The sequence below is a fragment of the Schistocerca serialis genome, chromosome 4 (assembly GCF_023864345.2).
Source record: "Schistocerca serialis cubense isolate TAMUIC-IGC-003099 chromosome 4, iqSchSeri2.2, whole genome shotgun sequence".
NCBI lineage: Eukaryota > Metazoa > Arthropoda > Insecta > Orthoptera > Acrididae > Schistocerca > Schistocerca serialis.
In genome coordinates, this window is record NC_064641.1 from 599770860 (window position 1) to 599796944 (window position 26085).

A 26085-nucleotide genomic window follows, 5' to 3' on the forward strand; every position below is an offset into this window, starting at 1 on the left:
TTTACATACGTAAGTATGGTAACTTTGAAGTTCTGGATCTTGGTAGCAGATAATGATACAGAAAAAAGTTTCAAGGGGCCCCGAGAACATCACGCTAGGAACACATGATAAAAATTTTGACGACTTGCTGTGAACAGAAATTACAGACGTGGCCATCCCCACACTTGGTACATAAGATACCCAAAAATAATGGAGTTACGAGCACCTGAAAAATTGCATTTTTGCATGCGGCTTTTTGGAACATATTGGTACTGTACACTGTCATGCATGGATTGATACGAAATGTTGAAATGAAAATGTTTTTTGCCCCTGGAAGCTATTATATCAGGGCTGGTTTAAGGCAGAAGTGACACAAGCCACCTCTTGGCACGCCAAACTGATAGGGGCACCAGAGTTGTAACAGCTGTGAGATTTCTATACAGAACTTATCACAATTAGCAGCGAAAACAAATGTGGATGAGAGTATATGAGGGGATTTGGTGGCACCAAATGATAAGTCACTTGTGTGGAAAAATGGTATTGATCTGGCCCTGCAGTAGAAAGATAACCTGCACCTGGGACCATACACCATTTTAGTGCACTTAATGGTAGATGACACATGGTGGATCAAGAGATTTGATTGCGACCTTTGCCTGTCCCTCATCTGCAGTCCACTCAGAGTATAGATAGGTGGCAGTATCTTGACACTTTGCCGGAAGTGACAGGTATGACTGTTATCAATGTTGCATTATTTCAACATTGCCACCTTGCCGGAAACATGAGAGCTTGTCATCAGAATAATGTGTTTTTATGTTTAGTATTTAGTGCTGTGTATGTGTGTTTTTTAACTGAGCACATAAACATTTTAAGAAATAGTGTAGCATTACATAGTAAACCCAACCATTTTCCAGTCTGTTGTCAATTTTTACCTGCACTAGCAAAAAGATACTGTAGTTGACAAAATGGTTGAAGCTACATATCTCTGACGACTTCCAAACAAAGCTGGAAGAGTTCAGCATATTTTATTTACATGTTCCGTGATTATAATTGTGAACTGTGACTAAGGTGTGGAATGGATCAGCTTATTTATAAATATAGCACATTTTTCCAGTGAAAAAAGGGCAAGATGATGATCATTTACATGTTTCTTTCCCAATAATTTTAAGCTACCCATAGTTTTTTACGTAGTGGTTTATGCTAGTCTGCCAGAATTTTTGTTGTTGAGTGGATGATGATGTCAGGAGTATATGCTTTTAGCTCATATTTGAAATGTTTCATAATAGATTCTTCACTTTTTAATGGAGTACATACAGGTCTTTATTGGGTAGATTTATGAAGATTTCTTAGAGAGCTTACCTTAATTAAAATACTAGTCAATCAGAGGAACCTAAATTACACTTTAAAGCACAGTGGTGGAAGTTTATAGCCTTGATAAGATAGAGACTGTCAGGCAGTGGCCATTCTATATTAGTTTCTCTCAATGGTTACTACTCTAATCATCTGAATTATTTGGTGTCATTTGAGGTGTGTTATGTACTTTGTTCCTGATCACAGTTTGCTAGTTGACTCACTTTCAGTCACAGAAATTGTCTCTCTTGTCTCAAGAAGCAACATAGCTGTAGGAAACCCAGAAGGTCAGTGTAATATCAAAAGAAATGCCTCCCACAGGTGAGAGTATTAAAAACCTAATGATAAACTGCCGATGCATTTGCAGCAAAGTGTGAGTTTGTAGCGCTCATGAAAAGCAGTGAAGCTCACATAATACCAGATACAGAAAGCTGGTTGAAATCTGAAACTGATAGCAGTGAGATTTTTGGGGAAAATTTAAGTGTATATTGAAAGAATAGATAAGTGGGAAATGGGGGTGGAGTATTTGTCACAGTAGACAAGAAACTCAAGTCTACCGACATAGAAATTTAAACTGCATGTGAGATTGTTTGGGCAAAACTCAGTCTCAGGGATGGGCATAAAATCATAATTGGCTCATCTCCTGGTGTAACTGAAAATTTTAGAGAAAACCTCAGTTCATTTATACATACGTTTCCCAATCGTACTGTAATCATTAGTGGAAATTTTAATCATCCAACAAGTAATTGGGAAAATTGCAGTTCTGTTAGTGGTGGGCATAAGACATCCTGTGAAACTACTAAATACCTTCTCTGAAGACTACGCAGAACAGATAGTTGGAAACCCCACTCATGATGGAAATATATTGGATCTAATGGCAACAAATGGGCCAGACCTATTTGATGATGTCAGCATCGAAACTGGTATCAGTGACAGTGATGCAGTTGAGGCAACAATGATTACCGAAGTACAAAGGACAACTAAAACAAGCAGAAAGACATATATGTTCAGTAAACTAGATAAAAAATCAGTGGTGTCATATCTCAAAGAGGAACACCATCAACACAGGGCACGAACATTTAGAGGAACTCTGACTCAAGTTTAAAAGAATAGTTGACTATGCATTTGATAGATATGTACACGGTAGAACAGTTCATAATGAGAGGTAACCTCCATAGTATACAGTCACTGTAAAGAAACTTCTGAAGAAACTGAGATTACTGCATAATAGGTGTAAAGAGATTACTGCATAATAGGTGTAAAACAAAATGTAGGGCTAGAGATAGAGATATACTGAATGAAATGCATTTGGCTGTCGAGAGCAGTGTCTGATGCCTTCAATTACTACTGTAGCAGAATATTGTCAAATGATCTTTCACACAACCCAAAGAAATTTTGGTCGTATGTAAAGGCTGCTTGTTAATGGTACCAAAGTTAATGTCCAGTCCCTAGTGAATGAGACAGGAACTGAAATGGAGGGTAGCAAAGGAAAAGCTGAAATGCTTAAATGTAGCACTGAAAAGTATTAGTGTCAGTGGAGTTGAGAAACACCGGAAATTGTTAAAATTGAACAAAGCTCCAGGGCCCAATGGAATCCCTCGAACAAAAAACTGAAGGCACAGGTCACACCTGTCTGCAAACAGGGTGGTAGAAGTGATCCACAAAGCTATTGTCCAATATCCTTGACATCTATTTGTTGTAGAATCTTAGAACATATTCTGAGCTCAAACAAAATGAGGTATCTTGATCAGGATGACCACCTAAATGCCAGCCAACATGGATTTTGAAAACATCGATCACGTGAAACTCAACTCACACTTTTCTCACATGACATACTAAGCTTTGGATCAAGGCAATCAGGTAGATGCTGTATTTCTTGATTTCCAAAAATCATTTGACTCTGTACCATATCTATGCTTATTATCAAAAGTATGGTCATATGGGGTATCAAGTGAAATTTGTGACTGGATTGAGGACTTTTTGGTAGGGAGGACCCATCATGTTATCTTGGGTGGAGAGTCATTGTCAGATGTAGAAGTAACTTCAGATGTTCCCTAGGGAAGTGTGTTGGGATCCTTGCTGTTCATTTTGTATATTAATGACCTTGCGGACAATATTAATAGTAAAATCAGGGTTTTTGAGGATAAAGAAGTTATCTATAATGAAGTACTATGTGAAAGAAGTTGTGTGAATATTCAGTCAGATCTTGATAAGATGTCAAAGTGGTGCAGAGATTGGCAACTTGCTTTAAATGTTTGGAAATGTAAAATTTTGCGCTTCACAAAAAAAAAGTAATATCCTATGATTATAATATTAATGAATCACTGTTGGAATCAGCGAACTCATACAAATATCTGGGTGTAACACTTTGTAGGGGTATGAAATGGAATGATCATGTAGTTTCAGTCGTGGGTAAAGCAGGAGGTAGACATCAGTTTATTGGTAGAATACTGAGGAAGTGCAATCAGTCTACAAAGTAGATTGCTTACAAATCACTCATCTGAGTGGTTTAGAATACTGCTGAAGTGTGTGGGATGCATCTCAGACAGGCCTAATGGGGGACATTGAACGTATACAGAAGAGGACAACACGAATGGTCACAGGTTTATTTAATCCATGAGAGAGTGACTCAGAGATACTGATGGATACTCTAGGAATACACTACAACCCCCTACATATTGTTCCCAGAGGGATCGTGAGGATAAGATTAGAATAATTATTGCATGCATTCAAACAATCCTCCTTCTCATTCTCCATACTTGAATGGAACAGGTAGAAACCCTAATAACTGGAACAATGGGATGTATGCTCTGCAATGGAAATGACAAGTAGTGGTAAAGGGTACTGTCCGCCACACGCAGTACTGTGGCTTACAGAGTATCTATGTAGATGTAGATATGTAGATATAGATGAATCTCACAGTGGTTGACAGTGTATAGATGCAGATGCAGATGTGTCACACCATGGGATGTTACAGACATTGTCACGACTGACCCAGCACTAAAAATGATAGAACAATGATGTCACTGAGCATCACAAAATCAAGAAACTCAGAAATATGAGAGGGCTTATAAATTGTTTCCACCAGTCCTTCACCCAATAACAAGGACGTGACGACAACCAGTGAACCTAATCTTCAAGTGTTAACTCTGCAAATGTATTTAGAAGTACATGTAAAAAATCACAGGTGTGGTGCTAATTAAGATTTTTTTGGGAAGGACAGGACAGAAGCTTCAGGGTAACTTTACCCTAGGAGTATTGAGAAACTTCTTTACACCCCCCCCCTCCCCCCGCCCCCCATCCATCCGCCCCTTCTGCCCAACGCATACACACATTATTCGATTTCAAATCTTAAGGATATTTGAAACTTCCTGGCAGATTAAAACTGTGTGCCAGACTGAGACTTGAACTCAGGACCTTTGCCTTTGGCAGGCAAGTGCTCTACCAATTGAGCTACCCAAGCGTAACTCATGACCCATCCTCACACCCTTAATTACGCCAGTACCTCGCCTCCTACCTTCCTGTGAGGACAGGTCAGGTTGAGTAGCTCAGTTGGTAAAGCACATGCCTGTGAAAGGCAAAGGTCCTGAGTTTGAGTGTCGGTCTGGCACACAGTTTTAATCTACCAGGAAGTGTCGTATCAGCACACACTCTGCTGCAGAGTGAAAATTTCATTAACGATATTTGATTATTAAGATTTACCAAATTGTGTAGTTATTCGTGGGTTGCGATGTCAGGTGCCAGCATGTATCTCTGGTATAAGGCAATGCCTTAATTGTCTCTCCTTTTTAACAATTTAAGAGTTCTACCAGGTGTGTTAATCCTGAGAAGGATATGCTGGTTTATTTTATACACCAGACTCACCTTTCACCCTCTATCAGTAAAAGGCTAAGTTTTATAGCTATCTAATGGTGGATTCCTTTCTAGTCATTGTTTAGCTTATGTTTAACTATGTCAGAGTGATTGCAGCATCAACAGATCAAGGACAATGATAAAGTTACTTCTGGAACTGCAACAGTGGTGAACTCTATTCACCACATGCCTGGTCTTTACATACTATATCAAATTGTCAACATTATCTCTTCTATGTTTACACAAAGTGGTGTGCTTTAAAGGCGGTTGTTTCAGAAACATCCATTATTATTCTTCATTAGCTGCTGACAAAAGTTTGTGTTTCTGATTGTAGGGAAAAACTACTTGATGGAGGAGGAATTGGAGTGGATTCTTTTAGAGGTGCTTGCAGGAGCAGATGATGGGGTAGACGTCAAGCATTTTTTTTCTGATGGAGAAAATGAAACAATATTACTGAGTGAGTGATCATGACAGTGACTCTGAAATTGAATATGGTAGCACGAGGTATTATGAGGAAATCGAATCATTCCGTAAAATCATCAGTATTGATATGCTAGATGAGATTGTGCACTTTATAAATGTATTCATTCACAGAAAAAGGCAAGAAGAAAATTATTCTAGAGACAGGGTTGACAGTTTGTAATGAAATTTGTACAATATTAGGTATTCTTTATTTGATTGGAAACCACAGAAATGTACTGAAACTTTGGTCAAATGGGAGAACAGGAATGATTGTTTTGAGATCCTGTATGCATTACAAGAGTTGTTTTTTTTTCTTCTCAGCTGTATTAGATTTGATGATAAAGAAACTGGGGACGTGAGATATGAAACAGATAGGTTAGCAGCTGTTAGGAGCTTTCTGGATGCATTTGTGAAAAACTACACGAATAGTTACAATCTTTTAGTACAATTATTTAGTATTAACAAGAGAGGTATTAGAAGCTTTCAGAGGTCGTTGCAGGTTCATAATTATATTCCCAACAAATGAGCTAAATATGGCATCATAGTATTTTCTATATGATGCTAAGTCACTGGTTTGTTGGAAGTGTATTGTGGCAAACAGCCTGAAGGACAGTTTTGTGTTTCTAATAAACCATTCGATGTTGTGTGTAGACTTACCAAGCCAATAAAAGGCACAAATAGAAATATGACTACAGATAATTCGTGTACTAGCTGTCTGCTGGCTCTAAATGAAATACTGTCTGAGAATTTGGTTCGGGGGCTTTTGGATACCAGAAAGATGTTACTATGGTATCATATTTACCTAAATGTAGCAAATCTGTTGTACTCATTTCTACAATGCACAATTAAGGGATAGTAGATGAGGCCACTAAGAAACTTTACGACTAGACTATAATTAGGCCTATACAAAGGGTGGGGGCTGACTCTGTTGACCAAATGTACAATAAATATTGAGTAATGTGAATGACAAGAAGATGGACAATGGCTATACAGCACCATTGTTGAACGTGGCTGATATCGACGTGCAGGTGTTATTTCAAGAAAATGAAAAGAGCAAGAAATGTCCACATTTAGTTTTTCTGTAGAACCTTTTTTTTTTTCAGCTTGTGAAACCACATCTTATCGAAAGAGCCGCAATACCAAATTTACCAGCTGATGTTAGCATGTATCTGCATTGTTACAAAGTTCAAGACATGCATATAAAACAGCAACCAATGCAAGTAAATTATTGCTATGTAACAAATTAGCATCTGTAACATGTATGGAAGTATTGTTAAGCATAAGTCTAAATATTACTTGCAATTGCCATATGGTGTAATGTAAATGACTGCAATAAATGATAAAGCATACATGATGATCATGCTTCTGTAACATTAAGGAGTGCGCCTGCTCTAGGGTTAAATGTGATGGTTCTTATCCAGCTCAGTTTAGTAATACTTAATATATTAAGTGTATCAATTGCAATATGAGCATTTCACTATAAACAGATCATGTATCTATTATTATAGAAGGAATGTGGGTCTGTAATTAAGTCTTACTCACAAAATTTCATTACAAGAATTGGCAGATTATTATTCATATGTTAACACAGCTAAAAGTGGTCAAATTACTTATCCTTTCCACCCATCATGAGTAGCAGCTAAGTCCCAGTTGTCATGCTGGACATGTCAACATTCTTCGAATGCTCCCATTATAACCTGCATTCACCCACACCACAAGCAATGATGGAGGTGCATTATGAGTTAGTGCTATGTATTAACTAGAGAAGCAGAGCTGTAGAAGGTGCTAACTATCTCTACAACTCAACAGTTATGAAACCTATTCTCAACACCAGCCATAACAATTTTCATTTTTACAGATTGTCCAAAATTTGTATTTGCTGATCTCGTAGGAAACGGTGCAACCTACTGCAACTAGTTGGCCTAGTTCAGAGCATGTTATGGGCACTATTGTAGCTCATAATATTACCCATGAAATCACTGATGACATACACAGGTTAGGTCTAGCTTGCTTACATCGTGCTACATGAGGCCACATTGTTCCAAAAGCCATGCCACATTCAAGGTGTAATCACCCGTATCTTCAGGTTTAGGAATGCGTTTTAAAATCTCCCAGTAGTCTGCATGGTCAGTGACATCTGACTAACGATAAATGCTCCCATGTGACACAAATTAATCATCCGTCAGTTTTGGCGACTGTGGAGATATTGTTAAAACCTAACCCCCAGATTAGATTCTCCTGATGTAACATATTTCTAGAAGACAGGGTTGAAACTATGGCATACCAGCAATAAATGGCACTGCACATGCTATGAACATCCCTGCTCGAGCTTCACGTGTGAAAGTACCAGGTACCTCATTTGCAGTCCTGTCATTCTGCTGTCCATAACATTTATTCATATTAACTCATGTGTGGCATGAAGTCTTCTCACAAACACAATCGACCATATGCCAACTGTAATTCTGATGGTACAGCATGAGTCTGCCTGGCAACAGACTGAAATGATATGGCTGTTTTTTCATTAACAGAAGACTAAAACCTTGTACTGTTAAACAGCTTTTGCCCACAAAGGTATTTTCATTTTATCAAGGAAGCTAAGGTGTGTACATCTGTAACTGTTCTCCATCTATTAGTGTAATATATGTGTGGGAAGGGTTGAGATACCCCTAGGGGTTGGATCATTATTCATCCTGATCACTGTGATGGCAAATTTGGATCCTGTGCTCCAAATAGAAGGGTGAAACAAAGAGAACTTGTTGTGGCTGACTGGGAGTGTTATTTAGCACAAGTAAAGGCAAAATGATCAACTTCCCTTGCCAGCTTACTGGACATAGGACTAGTTCATTGATGCCTTGGAGAAATCAGCTTCTACAACCATCCCAAGGAAAACTATTCAATTTGTTTTGAGATTAGCATTATTTAAATGTACCTAAGTGGTCATTGAAACAGGGTGAAAGTGATTCCTGGCTATTGTTCTGTGTGTTGTTAGCCTGTAGTACTAACATGATAGACAGGAGACAAAACGAGTTTTGGAAATTAAAAATGCTGGAAAGACTGCTGCATGCTGAGTTGAAGGCTTTAAGGATACTATCAGCCCACCATCTGTTAAACCTCAAGGAATTTCATTACCTCACAGTGAGGGATCACTTTCTGTGCATCACCATAATAATAATAATAATGATAATGATGATAATTGATTACACGGACCCTTTCTTAGTGAACAATTGGTCAAGGATTCGTTTTATTGAGAAATATTTCGATTCTTTTCAGGCAGATCGGTTGGTTGTCAGGTCTCTGAGCGAGTGTCATCTCAATTACAATGGCTGGGCGGGGCGTGTTGTACGCTGGTATAACAAGGCCTTTCGGCCCACGGAGGTTCGTAAGAAGCAGTTGTACCTTTATGGCAATTCAAATATTGGCAAGTCGACGTTAATTGCATCACCATAATAATAATAATAATAATTCCCGTGGAGGCCCGGGAAAAGAATAGGCCTCCGGTATGTTCTGCCAGTCGTAAAAGGCGACGAAAAGAACAAACCACTAATAGGGCTAACCCCCCTTTTAGTGTGATTAGTTGGTTCAGGATAGAACCAAAGAAGCCTCGAACAAGTGCCGTCATGGTCAGGGACGACGCTTGAACCCTATGCCCCCCCACAATGGTAACGACACTGCTAGCCAACTGGAAAATGATTCAAATCCAAATAGAGGTGTTTTGCAGGATATGCTTCCTGCAACCACCCTAGAAGGAAAACAAAGACAGAGGATGAGATGGTCAGATGAAGTTAATCGACACCTCATGTTCTGTTATTACCAAGCAACAAACCTAGGAACCAACACAACTGGATACAGATCACAAGTATACACAACATTTATTACCAGATACCCAGAATTAAAATTTTTAACGGAACAACGACTAGCTGATCAGATCCGTGTAATAATCAAAAATAACAGGATACCCCAGTCAAAATTAGAAAACATCAAACAAGTACAACAAATACTGGAACAAAATAATGTGCAATCAGAAGAAGAAGAAAATACAGTAATGGACTCAAACAGCCCGGAGCAAACAAACAAAGAACAACACACATCAATTAAACAATCAGAGCAAAACGAAATCTTAAGGCAGCCACCAGAACAAGCACAAATAGAACACAAAGTGACACACATGTTAGATATAGAAGAAAAATTTCAGCTGACATATATAGAATACAAAGACACAAATACAGACATTAGACCAGTCTTGCATAGATCGCCAAATAACCCACAAGTCGAAACAACAATAAAAACTATCAACACAATCATACACAACAAAATAAATGAAAACACAACTGTGGAAGAGTTACAACTACTGGTTTATATAGGAGCACTCACTACACTAAATATACACACTAGGCAGAGATCAGAACCAACCAACACACAGAAGAAACCCACAAAACCAGCATGGCAACACAGGCTACAGATCAGAATAGAAAAACTGAGAAAAGACATTGGATGGCTAACACAATGTATAAGAAATGAAATGTCAGAAAAAAAACGAAAAAGGTTAGGTAAAATCTCACAACAAGAAGTGATAGAGCAATTAGATGAAAAGAAGCAGAAATTACAAGCATTGGCCAAACGACTTAGAAGATACAAAAAAAGTGAAAATAGAAGGAAACAAAACCAAACATTCAACACAAACCAAAAGAAATTTTACCAGACAATAGATCACACACACATTAAAATAGACAATCCACCAAACATAACAGACATGGAACACTTCTGGAGCAACATATGGTCAAACCCGGTACAACATAACAGTCATGCACGGTGGATACAAGCAGAAACATATACATACAAGATGATACCACAAATGCCTGAAGTGATAATTTTGCAACATGAAGTCACCCAAGCAATTAATTCTACTCGCAATTGGAAAGCCCCCTGGAAAAGATAAAATAGCAAATTTCTGGCTAAAGAAATTCACCTCAACACATTCACATCTAACTAAATTATTTAACAGTTACATTGCAGACCCATACACATTCCCTGATACACTTACACATGGAATAACTTATCTGAAACCTAAAGATCAAGCAGACACAGCAAACCCAGCTAAATATTGCCCCATAACATGCCTACCAACAATATACAAAATATTAACTTCAGTCATTACACAGAAATTAATGACACATACAACACAGAACAAAATTATAAATGAAGAACAAAAAGGCTGTTGCAAAGGAGCACGAGGATGTAAAGAGCAACTGATAATAGATGCAGAGGTGACATATCAAGCTAAAACTAAACAAAGGTCGCTACACTATGCATACATTGATTACTAAAAAGCTTTTGATAGTGTACCCCACTCATGGTTACTACAAATATTGGAAATATACAAAGTAGATCCTAAATTGATACAGTTCCTAAACATAGTAATGAAAAATTGGAAAACCACACTTAATATCCAAAAAGCTTTTGATAGTGTACCCCACTCATGGTTACTACAAATATTGGAAATATACAAAGTAGATCCTAAATTGATACAGTTCCTAAACATAGTAATGAAAAATTGGAAAACCACACTTAATATCCAAACAAATTCAAATAATATCACATCACAGCCAATACAGATTAAGCTTGGAATATACCAAGGAGACTCGTTAAGTCCTTTCTGGTTCTGCCTTGCTCTGAACCCACTATCCAACATGCTAAATAATACAAATTATGGATACAATATTACTGGAACATACCCACACAAAATCACACATCTGCTATACATGGATGATCTAAAACTACTGGCAGCAACAAATCAACAACTCAACCAATTACTAAAGATAACAGAAGTATTCAGCAATGATATAAATATGGCTTTTGGAACAGACAAATGTCAGAAAAATAGCATAGTCAAGGGAAAACACACTAAACAAGAAGATTACATATTGGATAACCACAGCGACTGCATAGAAGTGATAGAAAAAAAACAGATGCCTATAAATATCTAGGGTACAGACAAAAAATAGGAATAGATAATACAAATATTAAAGAAGAACTAAAAGAAAAATATAGACAAAGACTAACAAAAATACTGGAAACAGAATTGACAGCAAGAAACAAGACAAAAGCTATAAATACTTATGCTATACCAATATTGACCTACTCATTTGGAGTAGTGAAATGGAGTAACACAGACCTAGAAGCACTCAATACACTTACACGATCACAATGCCACAAATATAGAATACATCACATACATTCACCAACTGAAAGATTCACATTAAGCAGAAAGGAAGGAGGAAGGGGATTTATCGACATAAAAAACATACATTATGGACAGGTAGACAATTTAAGAAAATTCTTTATAGAACGAGCAGAAACTAGCAAAATACACAAAGCAATCACTCATATAAATACATCGGCTACACCACTGCAATTTCATAACCACTTCTACAACCCTTTAGATCACATAACATCAACAGATACGAAGAAAGTAAATTGGAAAAAGAAAACACTACATGGCAAGCACCCGTATCATCTAACACAGCCACACATCGATCAAGACGCATCGAACACATGGCTAAGAAAAGGCAATATATACAGTGAGACGGAAGGATTCATGATTGCAATACAGGATCAAACAATAAACACCAGATATTACAGTAAGCATATTATTAAAGATCCCAATACCACAACAGATAAATGCAGACTTCGCAAACAACAAATAGAAACAGTAGGTCACATCACAAGCGGGTATACAATACTAGCAAATACAGAATACCCCAGAAGACATGACAATGTAGCAAAAATAATACACCAACAGCTTACCTTACAACATAAACTTATAAAACAACACGTTCCCACATACAAGTATGAACCACAAAATGTACTGGAGAATGATGAATACAAATTATACTGGAACAGAACCATTATAACAGATAAAACACCACCACATAACAAACCTGACATCATACTCACCAATAGAAAGAAGAAATTAACACAACTAATCGAAATATCCATACCCAATACAACAAATATACAAAAGAAAACGGGAGAAAAAAGTGAAAAATACATCCAACTGGCTGAGGAAGTCAAGGACATGTGGCATCAGGATAAAGTTGACATTATACCAATTATACTATCAACTACAGGAGTCATACCACACAATATCCACCAGTACATCAACGCAATACAGCTACATCCAAACTTATATATACAACTACAGAAATCCTTAATTATTGATACATGTTCAATTACCCGAAAGTTCCTAAATGCAATATAACATATACCGTACAGTTAAAAGGAAGTCACGCTTGATCAAGGTCCGCGTCACTTTCCATTTTTGACCAGACATAACGTCTGAGAAAAGAAAGAAATAATAATAGACATACTGGCCACATTAATCCTATGCTGTTTCCTCAAGACTTTTGTCTTCAATATCTCAGTAATAGTAGGAAAAGTTATGTTGATGGGAAGTAGTATTGGTTTAGTTTTAATGGTGTGTTTTGTATCATTAGATGCCAATTTATAGGAAAAAAGTTGATTGATTATATTAAGAATTAAAATGAGCGCAACCTATGATTAAACTATAGGTAACAGGCTACAAAAAGAATCATCCAATTTCAAAACATCATAACTGTTATGTTAGTTGAGATACGTGCATGAACAATGTTCTGTCAGAAAGAGCAAACTCTAGAGTTTCACGTGGTTCCCACTAGGTAGCAGCATTGTGTGCTCTCTTCAGTTCTGGTAAAAATGGTGTTGGGGCAACAGAAAGCATTTTGTGTACTACGTTTGCACAGCGCAGATCAGTAATAATTGTTCACCACGACTTTCGTACTAGGTAGGGTGTGGATCCCCCTACAGCACAGAATGTTAGATGATGGCATGAGCAGTTCCGAGAAACAGGTTGTTTGTGTAAAGGAAAATCGCCGGGCCATCCCTGAGTATCTGACAGACGGGTCGAACGCATCTGGCGTAACTTCATAAGGTGTCTGCAGAAATCTGTTTGCTGTGCAGCTCAACAGCTCAAGCCCCCAGGGGCTCAGCATTCATTTGCTGGGTACGGGCTTGGTGACCCCGGGGTTCCTGAGCTGGGGACTGGTAAGCGCCGCCCGTCCCCTGTCGCCGTAGCCTCTGAGCATACTTAAGCGACCACCGTGCGGCGCGGCGGTGGAACATTGTGTGTCTCAGGGAATGGGGATCTTGGCTTGACCGCCCGGATCGCGAGGATGGAATAAACCTCTGTAAAAAACCCCTCAATCTCAAGGTGTGCTGCGCGCTGATGAGATGCATGGCTGTTGAGGTGGAACAGTCGATAGCGGGCAACCTCTGGGGAACCTGCCGCACCTCAGTTGTATAAGGCTTACCTAGGCACGCGGGGCTCTGTCTAGGTGGACTTTTAGTTCCCTAGCTGCTCGTGGGACCGAGATGGATCCTTCGAAATCCTCTTTTCTTCCTCCCAGCGGAAAGGGTGGGCCGCTGGAAGGTTCTAACACCCAGTCTCTTAAGAGGGCCCGTGCAGTCAGTCCCCCTGACTCCGGCGCTTCTTTAAACAGTCCAGTCTTAGGTAACAGAATGCATTCTGGTAATCCGAATGTGTTTCTCATTGTGAAACGGAAGGAGGGTAGTTTTGAGAAGGTTTCGCCCTTCTATATACAAAAGGGATTGGAGGGAATCTGCGGCTCCTTAAAATCGGTGAAGCGCTTACGTAATGGGACCTTATTAGTGGAAACTTCCACTTCCCAGCAAGCCACTAACCTCCAATCTGCTAAATGCCTTGGAGAGTATGCCATAGACACTGAACTGCACAGCACCTTGAACTACAGCAAAGGTGTTGTGACGTTCCGGGATCTAGTTGACATTCCCAAGGAAGAACTGCAACGTGAGTGGGCTCCGGCAGGTATCGTTGATGTTCACCATATCATGAGGAGGGTTGATGGCAATCTTGTCAAATCCGACTCCTTTATTCTAACCTTCAATAGTCCGAAACTTCCTGAACATGTCAAAGCTGGCTTCCTTCGCCTTAGTGTGAGGCCTTATTTCCCGGCCCCGATGCGCTGTTTCAAATGCCAGCGTTTTGGGCATACCACCCTCGGCTGTAAAGGCGAAGCGACTTGTGGAATCTGTGGTCAGGCTGCTCATGAAGGAGTTGGTTGCTCGTCTCCGGCTAAATGTATTAATTGCTCTGGGAACCACCCTGTTTGGAGTCGGGACTGCCGCATATTTTTAGAGGAACGCAAGGTCCAGGAAATAAAAACGACCAAACGTATCCCCTATGGTGAGGCCAAGAAGATTTATAAGTCGATGCAACCTCCCACATTTGCTACATCTTTTGCATCCCTGGTACAGAAGCCTCCTCCAAAAGTCGATGCCTCGACGCAGACTGAGGTAGTGAGTGTTGGCACTAACACCTGCAGCTGTCAGTGCACTTGCACCGCAGCTGGTGTTTCAGAGCCAGTCGCCCCTACTCGAACGGCAGACAAAGGTACAGTGGCGAACTTGGGCCAGCCCCTGACGCCTCCAACAGCTGAGGATGTTCCGAAGCCCTGTACAGCCATTACCACTCCAACATCAGCTCCCCCAAAGCCCACCAAACCGCAGAAAGCTCCCATACAGCAACAACAGCGGGTCAAATCCCGTAGTAAACCGTCTGACCATGCAGATGTGGTTTTCCGTGGAGCTTCTTCTGACTCTTCCCCAGAGTTGATGGAATCCGATGTCTGTGTGGGGAAATCCTCTCGCCCCACGCCTGCCCCTCCACCTGCTGCAGTCTCCCCGCCCCGTCGGAGAGACAGGATGAAGGTGCTACCCCCATAATAGATGGCTCCCATACTCCAGTGGAACTTGCAAGGGTTCAGGACGCATGTGGAGGAACTTCGTCTACTCTCTCAGGGTAGACCACTGTGTCTCTGTCTCCACGAAACGTATTTCCATCCCTCATACTCCCCTGAGATACGAGGCTATACACTCCACAAAAAGGACGACCTGCGTGGAAAGAGAGCTAGAGGAGGCGTCGGTATTTTCGTCAGGACGGACTACCACTCCTCGCCTCTCTCACTTACGACGACTTTACAGGCCGTCGCTGTGTCCGTGCACGTGCGTCATCCATTGACTGTATGTTCACTTTACTTGCCCCCACATGATGCTCTTGATGAAGCGGCCCTCACCGACCTTATTACACAGCTCCCCTAGTCATTCGTTATTTGTGGTGATTTTAATGCCCACAATGTGCTTTGGGGCTCTGCAATTACCTGCCCCAGGGGTAGAGCAATTGAGAGGCTTCTCCTGTCATCCTGTGCCTACTTGCTCAATGGAGGACAGAGTACTCATTTCTGCACGGCGACTGGGTCGTCCTCTGCCATTGATCTCTCGCTTTGCTCTCCAGCTCTTGCCGCCAGTGCTCGCTGGGAAGTGGTCGCTGACTTGCACGGCAGTGATCATTTCCCAATCTGGATTCACCTGCCAGATGGCGTGGGCCCCGAAAGGAGACCACCACGATGGGTGCTCAGTGGAGCTGACTGGACGCTTTATAGCCAGTTGGCCCAATTCGAACACTGTGCGAATGTTGAGATGTGGGTGGATCATATTACCCACACGGTCCACCACGCCGCTGCAGCGTCCATTCCACAGTCCACAGGCCACCGGAAAAGGCCACCTGTGCCTTGGTGGAGTGCCGACTGCCGCTCTGCAATCAGGACCAGGCGTGCGGCTCTGCGTCGGTTCAAGTGTCGGCCGACTGCTGAGAATCTTGCAGCCTTTCGGGTGGCGAGGGCAAGATGTCGCCGCATTATTCGTGAGAGCAAGAAGAGGTCGTGGCAAACGTTCCTGAACACCATTAATCGTTCCACCAAAAGTTCCATTGTGTGGGAGACCATCCGGAGAATTTCTGGCAGAGGAGGGAGGTGCCCCATAGCTGCTGTAATGACTAACGGCATTCTCCACACGGAGCCGCGAGACATTGCCCAGACTCTGGCAGCGTATTTTGCCACTGTTACTGCAACAACCAGTCAGGATCCAGGTTTCCAGCGCCATAGAGCGCTTGCTGAGAGATGTAGTCTGAACTTCCAGTCCACCTCTCCTGAAGCTTACAACTGCCCATTTTCTATGTGGGAGCTGGATTCTGCATTGTCTGGAGCTCGTGACACATCCCCTGGTCACGACAGGATCCATTACAGTATGCTATGGCACCTCACAATGCGCAACAGAGAACTCCTCCTCGCACTTTTTAATGACATTTGAGCGTCGGGTCACTTTCCTGACGCGTGGCGTGAGGCAGTTTTAATCCCTTTTTTAAAACCTGGGAAAGACCGCACGAGCCCAAGTAGCTACCGTAGTATAGCCCTCACTAGTTGCATAGGGAAGACCTTGGAGCGGATGGTCAACCGCCGCCTTGTCTGGATGTTAGAATCCCGGCAACTCCTTAGTCACTTTCAGTGTGGGTTCAGGAGGTTTTGTTCCACCTTCGATAACCTTGCCCTCCTGGAGGCGGCTATACAACAAGCTTTCCTCCGCCGTCATCACCTTCTAGGCGTATTTTTCGACATCGAGAAGGCCTACGATACCACTTGGAGGCGTCTCATCCTGGCGCAGCTTCACGAATGGGGTTTTCGTGGTTGTCTCCCTCTTTTTATTCAGTCTTTCCTCTTGCCACGATATTTTAGATACCGAATTGGTGATGTCCTGTCTGATCGTTTTGAGCAGGAGAATGGTGTCCCTCAGGGTAGCGTTTTAAGTGTGACTCTGTTTGCCATCGCTATTAATAGCATTACGTCCCTAGTGAAAAGTCCTGTCCAGTGTTCTTTGTTTGTGGAAGATTTCTCTTTGTTCTGCTCTTCTTCAAGCCTTGCAACGACAACTCGTCAGTTGCAACTTACGATTAGGCGTTTGGATGACTGGGCGCAGAAGAGTGGATTTAAGTTTTCCACCGAGAAGTCTGTATGTGTTCTTTTTAACTGTTCTCGTTCGATTTTAACCTTTCCTGAGTTGCGCTTGAGGGACACTATTCTTACTTTTAAAGACACGGTGAGATTTCTGGGTCTCCTTTTTGACTCGAGGCTCACGTGGTTACGTCATCTTAAAGACCTGAAACGGCGGTCGCTTCAGGTTTAAGTATTTTAAAATGCCTTAGCCACAGTACATGGGGAGCTGACAGGACTTGTCTGCTCCAGTTTTACAGGGCGTTTGTGCAATCTCGGCTCGATTATGGGTGCACGGTGTATGGGTCTGCGAGGCCTTCTTACTTAAAGATGTTGGACGTTGTGCACCATGAAGGGCTTCGGTTGGCCACTGGGGCATTCCGAACTAGCCCCATACCAAGCCTCTGTGCAGAGGCAGGTGAACCGCCACTTCATATGCGGCGACGGCTACTTACGGTATGCCAGGCGTATAAAACTTTGTCCACACCCTACACACCTGCATACCATACCGTTGCTCAGCCTCCTCTGGCACGGTTATTTCATAACCGGCAACATGCGACGCAGCCCTATGGGATTCGCGCACAGGATTGCCTTGCTGCGATGTCTGTGGCTGGTCTTCGTGTTTTACGTCGCGGTTGGAGCAGATCTCCACCTTGGCTCCTCCGGCGTCCCAAACTTATTTTAGATTTGAGTCGTTTTCAGAAAGGTGGCACACCAGATTTTACGTTCCAATCTCTGTTTTTTAACATTTTAGATGTGCATCACGGTTTCACTGTCGTTTATACTGATGGCTCGAAACAGGAGACTTTCCTTGGCTGTTCTGTGGTGTTCCCTGATCGTGTCACCCGGATTCGCCTCCCTGCTGAATATACCGTTTTCGCAGCGGAGCCCCACGCGATCCTGAAGGCACTGGAGCAGATGCATCGTGTTCGGGGCGATCGATTTCTTCTCTGCTCCGATTCTCTTAGTGCCTTACAATCACTGCAGAACCTATACCCGACTGAGGAGATGGTCCAGCTGATACATGACCAACTGTACTTGCTCCAACAGCGGGGTAAAGAGGTATCCTTCTGCTGGGTGCCTGGTCATGTCGGCATATGGGGCAATGAACAGGTTGATCGGGCTGCCAAGGAGGCCTGCAGAGAGCAGGATGTGGTCCAGTGTCCTATCCCCTTGCAGTCAGTCATCGCTGCACTCCACAGGAAGTGCATGGAGTTGTGGGAGGACGAATGGCTGGCGGTGACGGCCAATAAACTGCGGTCGGTAAAGTCCACCACTCGGCCGTGGCGTTCCTCCTGCCGGTTGCTCAGGCGGGAAGAGGTGGCCCTCACATGTCTGCGGATCGGGCACTGTCCTCTGACGCATAGCTATTTATTACGGCGGGAGGATCCTCCGTTTTGTGACGCTTGTGGTGTGCACATCTCTGTCCGGCACATTTTAATGGACTGCATTTTATACCGTGATGCACGGGCAGAAGCACAAATTGATGGGGATCTACCTTGTGTTTTAGCTAACGATGAGGCGTGTGTGTCTCGGGTTTTTAAGTTTTGTGATGTGTCTGGACTCTGGCCTAAACTTTTAGGCTGGAGGTTTTAGTGTGTTGCGGAGTGGCTGACTCCTCCCTTTTTTCCTTGTGGTCAGCCAGCCACTTCCATCTGCTCCATTGTTTTAGCTCCCTCTACCATTTTCTTCCTGTGTTGTCCATGTTTTACTGCTGATGCCCTGCTTCATCCCACGCTTCAGTGTGGGTGAGCACATTTTTTCAATGATTGTTCCCCGTGTTCTATGTTCCGTTTTATGTCAATGTTCTGAGGTTTTCTTTTTTCTTGACACCCGTCTCACTATGATGCTGCACGGTCGCTGAAGACCTTGCTGTCGTGCGCCCACAAACACCTCTGCTACTACTACTACTACTACTACTACTACTACTCCTCGACAGCTCAACATGCACCTGATGTCCATCCATACATGTCCATGGATAAGTTTATTAGCTACTTGTACCTGCACATACATCAGTAACTGGACAGTACTACAGGGATGTCCTCAAAACATCGCAAGTCCATATCAGATGCAAAAGACCACATTTCCATGAAGCAGGCTGGATGCTGCACCACGATAATGCGTGGCTGCATATTATCAATGTTGTTGCTGAATATCTTGCAAAAATCAATGTGAAGTGCATCCCTCACCCTCCCTACAGTCCGGATTTAGCCCCATGTGACTTTTTTCTATTCCCTAACATGAAGACATGTCTTTGTGGGAGGCATTATCAATCATCAGAAGCAGTGGTGAAGGCTGAGGAAGCGATTTTGAAGGACCTCTCAAAAAATGGTTTCCAGTGTGTATTTGAAGACTGGGAACACTGGAGCAAGTGCATCACACTCTTCTCAAGATGATGATATAATTTTTAATGCCTTGCTGGCTAAGAAAAATTAGGAAAGCATCTCCATTCAGAACAATGCTGATAGCATGTGTTTTCAGAATGTCTTTCTTTACTATTTTAATGCATCATTCCTAAAAGATGTACAAACTGTAAAACCTAACAACAATAGGCAATGAGTAACTAAAGGCATAAAAATTTCCAGTGAAAGAAACAGATTTCTGCAGTATTGTTGTAAAAAATATAGAGTTACCCAAGAATTCGAAGATTATTCTAAGCCTAAAAATCTATGGTAAAGTAGTCAGAGAGGAAAAATTATGTGGAATATCTAACAATAAGATCCATGTAGAGTGTTACGAAGAAAGAAACTTCTAGCTCAATACCAAAAAAAGAGAATGTATCATTAACACCAGAGTGCTCAAAAGTCACAGACCTAAAATTAGTCATGACAAAATTCAATGAATACTTCATTTCACTAGCCGAAGACCTCATTCAAGTAAACTGTAAAGGATCAGTCAATAGCAGTCAATAGCAGAAAGTTCTATGAAAAGGCTTTGAGTGGTTCGTCAGAAACAAACTCATTATAAATACTAAAAAAGCTGTGTGTCAACGTTAGTTTATTTCCTCCATCTAATCAAATGTCTGTTGCCTAGAAAATGTGTCACAAAATTTTGGGGTCTGTGGGTTCAGCAAGATTTAAAGTGAGGCACACATAAAATAACTTGTCTAGGAAACTCTCATCTGTGTGCAATGTGCTATGGTCTAAGAATATTAAAGTCAACAACAAGCAAAACAACATTACTGCTGGCATACTATGTGCAGTTCCACTCACTGCTTTGACATGGGATCATTTTCTTGGGACATTCAACTCACAGTATAAAGGTTTTTAGAATGCAAAAAAAAAAAAAAAAAAAAAACTCTAAGAATAATTTATGATTTTAAAAAGATGGAGCCCTGTAAATATTATTTTACTGAGCTTGGTGTTCTAAATGTTCCAAGATTATTATTAGTTTATGAAATTATCTTGTTCACTAGAGGCTACCTCTTTAAAACAAGCTACCCTCTACAGAACAAAAACGTACACTACTATTGTGCTGGAGGGAAATCAAATATACATAAAAAATATCACAGAACAACAGCCTATCAGAGGAGTGTAATTAATATTGATGTAATGCTACAGAATAATATACCAGAAGAAATAAAAATTGCTACATATCCAGTATTGAAAATTAAACAAAATGCAATGTTTCTATGCTGTAGGGCCTAAAAGAATTTCTGGATATGCTACAAAAAAAGTTACTTAAAAATTAAATTTTAAGAATAGGTACCTAATTTTAATTTGCTTACTATTTGCTAATTCTATGTATTATTGCAAATTTTCTTTGATTTGGCCAGTATCAACTGTACAATTTGTGCTGTATAAATGAAACCGAACCTGTACAGAGCCAATAACATGGGAAATCAAAAGAATTAGATAGTTCTTCTCAGTTGGCATTAGGAGGAAGTCAGAATAATAATTCATGAAATTTTCCATATTTTTGGGTTTGGTTAATCTCTATAAAGACATGTACTAATAAAATATATTTCTATATCTAGGTTAATACATTTCCTAGAAGAAGCTGTCACATGGACCTCTGATGCAAGGCAGAGACTTTCCTATAGCCGTGGAGAAGTGAATCAGCTGTTGCACAACTGGAATCCACCTCAAAGTATTAAATTGGATGCAGCCGTTTATTCAGAGTGCTCAAATAAGAATGATGGAATCAAAGAAGGCCAGAGAGTCGAGGAAACATGTAATTCATCAAAGAAAACTAAGAACAAAACAAAAAATGTAGTTGGTAGAAGCAGTGCTTGCCTCAAGTCAACGCAAGGGGAGACAATAGGTAAAAAAAGTGTTTCAATACACTCACAGTCAAAAGAATTTACTTCATCAACTGGGAATTCAAGCATGTTGCACAAAGGCATTCAAGAGAAAGACAGAATGACTGAAAATTTGTCGCCATCAGCATCTGAATCAAAAGATCCTTTAAGAAAGAAAATGCTTGTGAAATTCAGACAAAATCCATTAGTACCAAGGACAACTTATCAGAGTGATTATTCTACATTAAAACCGACAACATATTCAAAACAATTGCAAAATGCAAATAGTATTAATATAACAGCCAGAAATTCTCAAGTAAAGGAAAAGATCAGTGAAAGTTTGACAGGTGTGAAAAGTGAGAGTACTAGAAAATATATAAATGAGAAACATGGAAATAGACAGACAGAGAATGGGAAATTGAAAGAATTGAACACAGTTGGTGATAAACTAGAAAACAACAAAGTGAAACCAATGTATTTGACCTTAGAGGAAGCTGTAGAGGAATTGAACATTTGCTCCACTTCCTCAGAACTGGTTCGTAACTTCGGGTTACATTATAGTTTCTTGCACAATATAGAAGAGAAGAGGGATCATCCAGCTGCTGCACAGAATGCTGCTGCTTCAGCGGCATTTCTGAAATTGTTTTCAGAGCTGGTAAGTTTATACATTTATGGTAATGTAAAACAACTTAATATATCATTTTAGTGTTTGAAATAGTATTTATATTCAATTATTATAGTTTAAGAATTTTAAAAAGACAAGATTAATGGAAAAATAGTTTTGTTTGTTTGTTTGTTTTGTTGCTGTTGTAGCGATTGAAGAATTGCAGATGTAGCATTTAATACACCATACTGCAAGCTGTTTGGTACTTTGCAGGTTCAGGAGACCACTAAAATTCTGTACAGTGGTGGCAGCTTTGCCATGTAGCTTTGAGAATTCAGTTATTTTGAATAAGATGCATAATACAGCATCTTACTAGAAGCACAAAATAGTTTTCCACACTAGCAATTGATAATGGAGACTCCAGGTTGGAATGTCAACAGTGTAAGGAAAAGGATGGATTGCCACTCACCATAAAGATGACACGTTGAGCTGCTGACAGACATAACAAAAAACTGTTACAACACGCGCGTGCAGAATCATTCACACAAGCAATTACACTTCAAATACACAACTGTCGCCTCCGGCAGCTCAGACCAGAGTGCAACCGTTACGTGAGGAGGGACTGGGGAAGGGGAAGGGATGGCAGGGTATGGGTGGGGGAGAAGAGTGCTGTCTAGCAGTGTGTGCAGGGCTAAATGGAGGCACTGCTGTCTCAGGTGTCTCTGGACAAGTCTCATTGTAATGGCTCAGTTTGAAGTGGGACTCAACACTAAAGGCGATTTTACTCCAGTCAATGAGATTGCAGGCTAAAGATGTTTTTGGAGACGCCATGGACTGCAGTGGGATACTAATGTGACTGTTTCCTGCCATATGGCTGGACAACCAGTCATGATGGTCTGGGGTGTGCCATTTCTTTTCATAGCAGGACCTGTTCAGTTGTCTTCTGTGGCACACTTACAGCACTGTGGTAAGTTGACAATATTCTACACCCCGTTTTGTTGCCCTTCATGGCAAGCCAGCCTGGGGTTAAATTTGGCAAGATAATACCCACTTCCACATGGTGAGAGTTTTTACTGCTTGTCTCCGTGCTTGCCAAGCCCTACCTTGGCCAGCAAGGTGGCCAGATTTCTCCCTAACTGAGAATGTTTGGAGCATTATTTGCAGGGCCCTCCAACCATCTCTAGATTTTGATAATCTAACTCACAACTTGGACAGAATAAATAATCCAATTTTTCTAAAACTGTAATCATTTGTTTGTCTGTACATGTACAGCACATATACCAATTTCCATTCCATTTGGATAATTCCCTTATTCTATGTCTCTTTTTTTGTGAAAGTGTATATTTTCTGTACACAAAGGATAAAAGGAATTAGTGCACGGTTGATGTGACATTTGTTTGTGCACAAGCTCCTGGAACACCTATGCAACACATCTATCCAACTGTATCAACATTGCTGAGGTATAAGAGACTCTGTCTAGGCAAATCCAGGGTCTTCTTCACTACTGTCGTGAGCCTACTAACCAAACTAACAAAATCGGTAGTAGATAAAAAAATTCACTCACCAAGTGGTGGCAGGCTCTTCCTTTCCCTTTAACCCTTCTGCTTGAAAAAGGAGCTGCTGTCTCAGAAAGCTTGCGCATTTCCATATCTGCAGCTGCCTTGAGAGTAGATTTGTTATCGATCCACGTTATATTCACTCCAGGCAAATGCCGGGATGGTTCCTCTGAAAGGGCACGGCCGACTTCCTTCCCAATCCTTCCCTAATCCGATGAGACCGATGACCACGCTGTCTGGTCTCCTTCCCCAAACCAACCAACCAACCACGTTATATTTTCACACACTGATTATTTTCATTGAATAAAATCTGTAAGAGGTTAGTTACACTACTAGGGAAGGTATATACATCGGGGGATTTCGTATGACACAAGTTTGAAAAATCAGTGTACCCACTTGTAATCATCCCTGTCCATTGAATCTACTCATAATAATTATCAGAGTTTTGGAAAAGGTTATTCTTTACTCGTTCGTAGAAGTTGGAGCAAACCTCTAGCTGATGCTATTTATAAAATGCCTTACTAAGAGTATGTCTTAATTGAATCAGTTGTATAGGATCAAGATACTCCTATTTCAAAAGCAAAGGCAGTTGGCAAATACCAGATTGACGGTGGTGTTATATTGCTGTCACTCGATCACCATGGGCGAGCAAATTATGTACTATGTGGCTCACATTTGTTTGTGGAAAGACAGGTGAATTTAAACATAAATAATCAGTCACTGTTACTCTGTCCTGTTCTTGTTGGCAATGTTCATATGGGGAACACAAAAAGGCTGGCCATCAGCAACACTATGTCTCCTCAGTCGGTAGCATCCGAGATGAAATCAGTATTTAAATCTCCACACAGTATGACTTCCTAGCCATCTCTAATAAGTTTTATTAGTACCTTCTGTAACTGCTTAATTAAGTTGAAACCATTTCCTGCTACAGGCGTGCACTTTAGTCCTGTATAGTTCCAGTTCTACAAGGTGGGCGGGAAATAACTGTATTGAAACTTATGTATAACTTTTATCTTTGCACAGTTATTTATTTGAAATTAATAGAGTATGTACTCAGTTTTATGGGAATATGTTTGCATATGTTTAGAGTCCATTAAATTTTGATGTAGCCACCTGTGATGTTGACCAGTGTCCTCAAACGACCTGGAATGGAATCCACACCTTTCCTGAGGACGTTGTGTGGGATGTTGGTAAGAACTTCCAGAATCTGTGCTTCCAGTTCATCCCGTGGGCAAGGTTTCATCTGGTACGCCACCTCTTCTGCCATCTCCATAAAAAAAGGTCGCAGGATGTCAGGTCTGGGCTTCTTGCAGGTCTCTCTTGAGGTCCACATCTCCCCAGCCAATGTCCTGGAAACTTCTCATCCAACTAGCTCTGCACATCACTTGCAAATTGCAAGTCTTGCTTGAAGATAATGTCTTTGGTATCCAGAACTGTGGGTCAAACATAACCCTGAAGCATTTGAAGGTTGTTGTTGTGGTCTTCAGTCCTGAGACTGGTTTGATGCAGCTCTCCATGCTACTCTATCCTGTGCAAGCTTTTTCATCTCCCAGTACCTACTGCAACCTACATCCTTCTGAATCTGCTTAGTGTATTCATCTCTTGGTCTCCCTCTACGATTTTTACCCTCCACGCTGCCCTCCAATACTAAATTGGTGAACCCTTGATGCCTCAGAACATGTCCGACCAACCGGTCCCTTCTTCTTGTCAAGTTGTGCCACAAGCTCCTCTTCTCCCCAATTCTATTCAATACCTCCTCATTAGTTATGTGATCTACCCATCTAATCTTCAGCATTCTTCTGTAGCACCATATTTCGAAAGCTTCTATTCTCTTCTTGTCCAAACTATTTATCGTCCATGTTTCACTTCCATACATGGCTACACTCCATACAAATACTTTCAGAAATGACTTCCTGACACTTAAATCAATACTGGATGTTAACAAATTTCTCTTCTTCAGAAACGCTTTCCTTGGCATTGCCAGCTACGTTTTATATCCTCTCTACTTCGACCATCATCATTTGAAGGTAGTGTTCCCCATTCATTGCGTCATGTAGGAGATATGGGCTGATGACATTTGTAGCTGTTATTCCACACCACATGGGCACTTTTTGATGAGAATGGATCTTTTTTACCTTAACTCCAGGATCC

General features: G+C 41.1%; 1 protein-coding gene across 1 annotated transcript in view; it reads left to right on the plus strand.

Moving 5' to 3' along the window:
- Window positions 1–26085, plus strand: part of LOC126475379 (uncharacterized) — a 97664-nt gene that overhangs the window by 38040 nt on the left and 33539 nt on the right. Inside the window, exon 2 of the mRNA XM_050103203.1 lies at window positions 21511–22429. Within this exon, the coding sequence (XP_049959160.1) occupies window positions 21511–22429 (919 nt within the window). The remainder of the gene's footprint in view (window positions 1–21510; window positions 22430–26085) is intronic.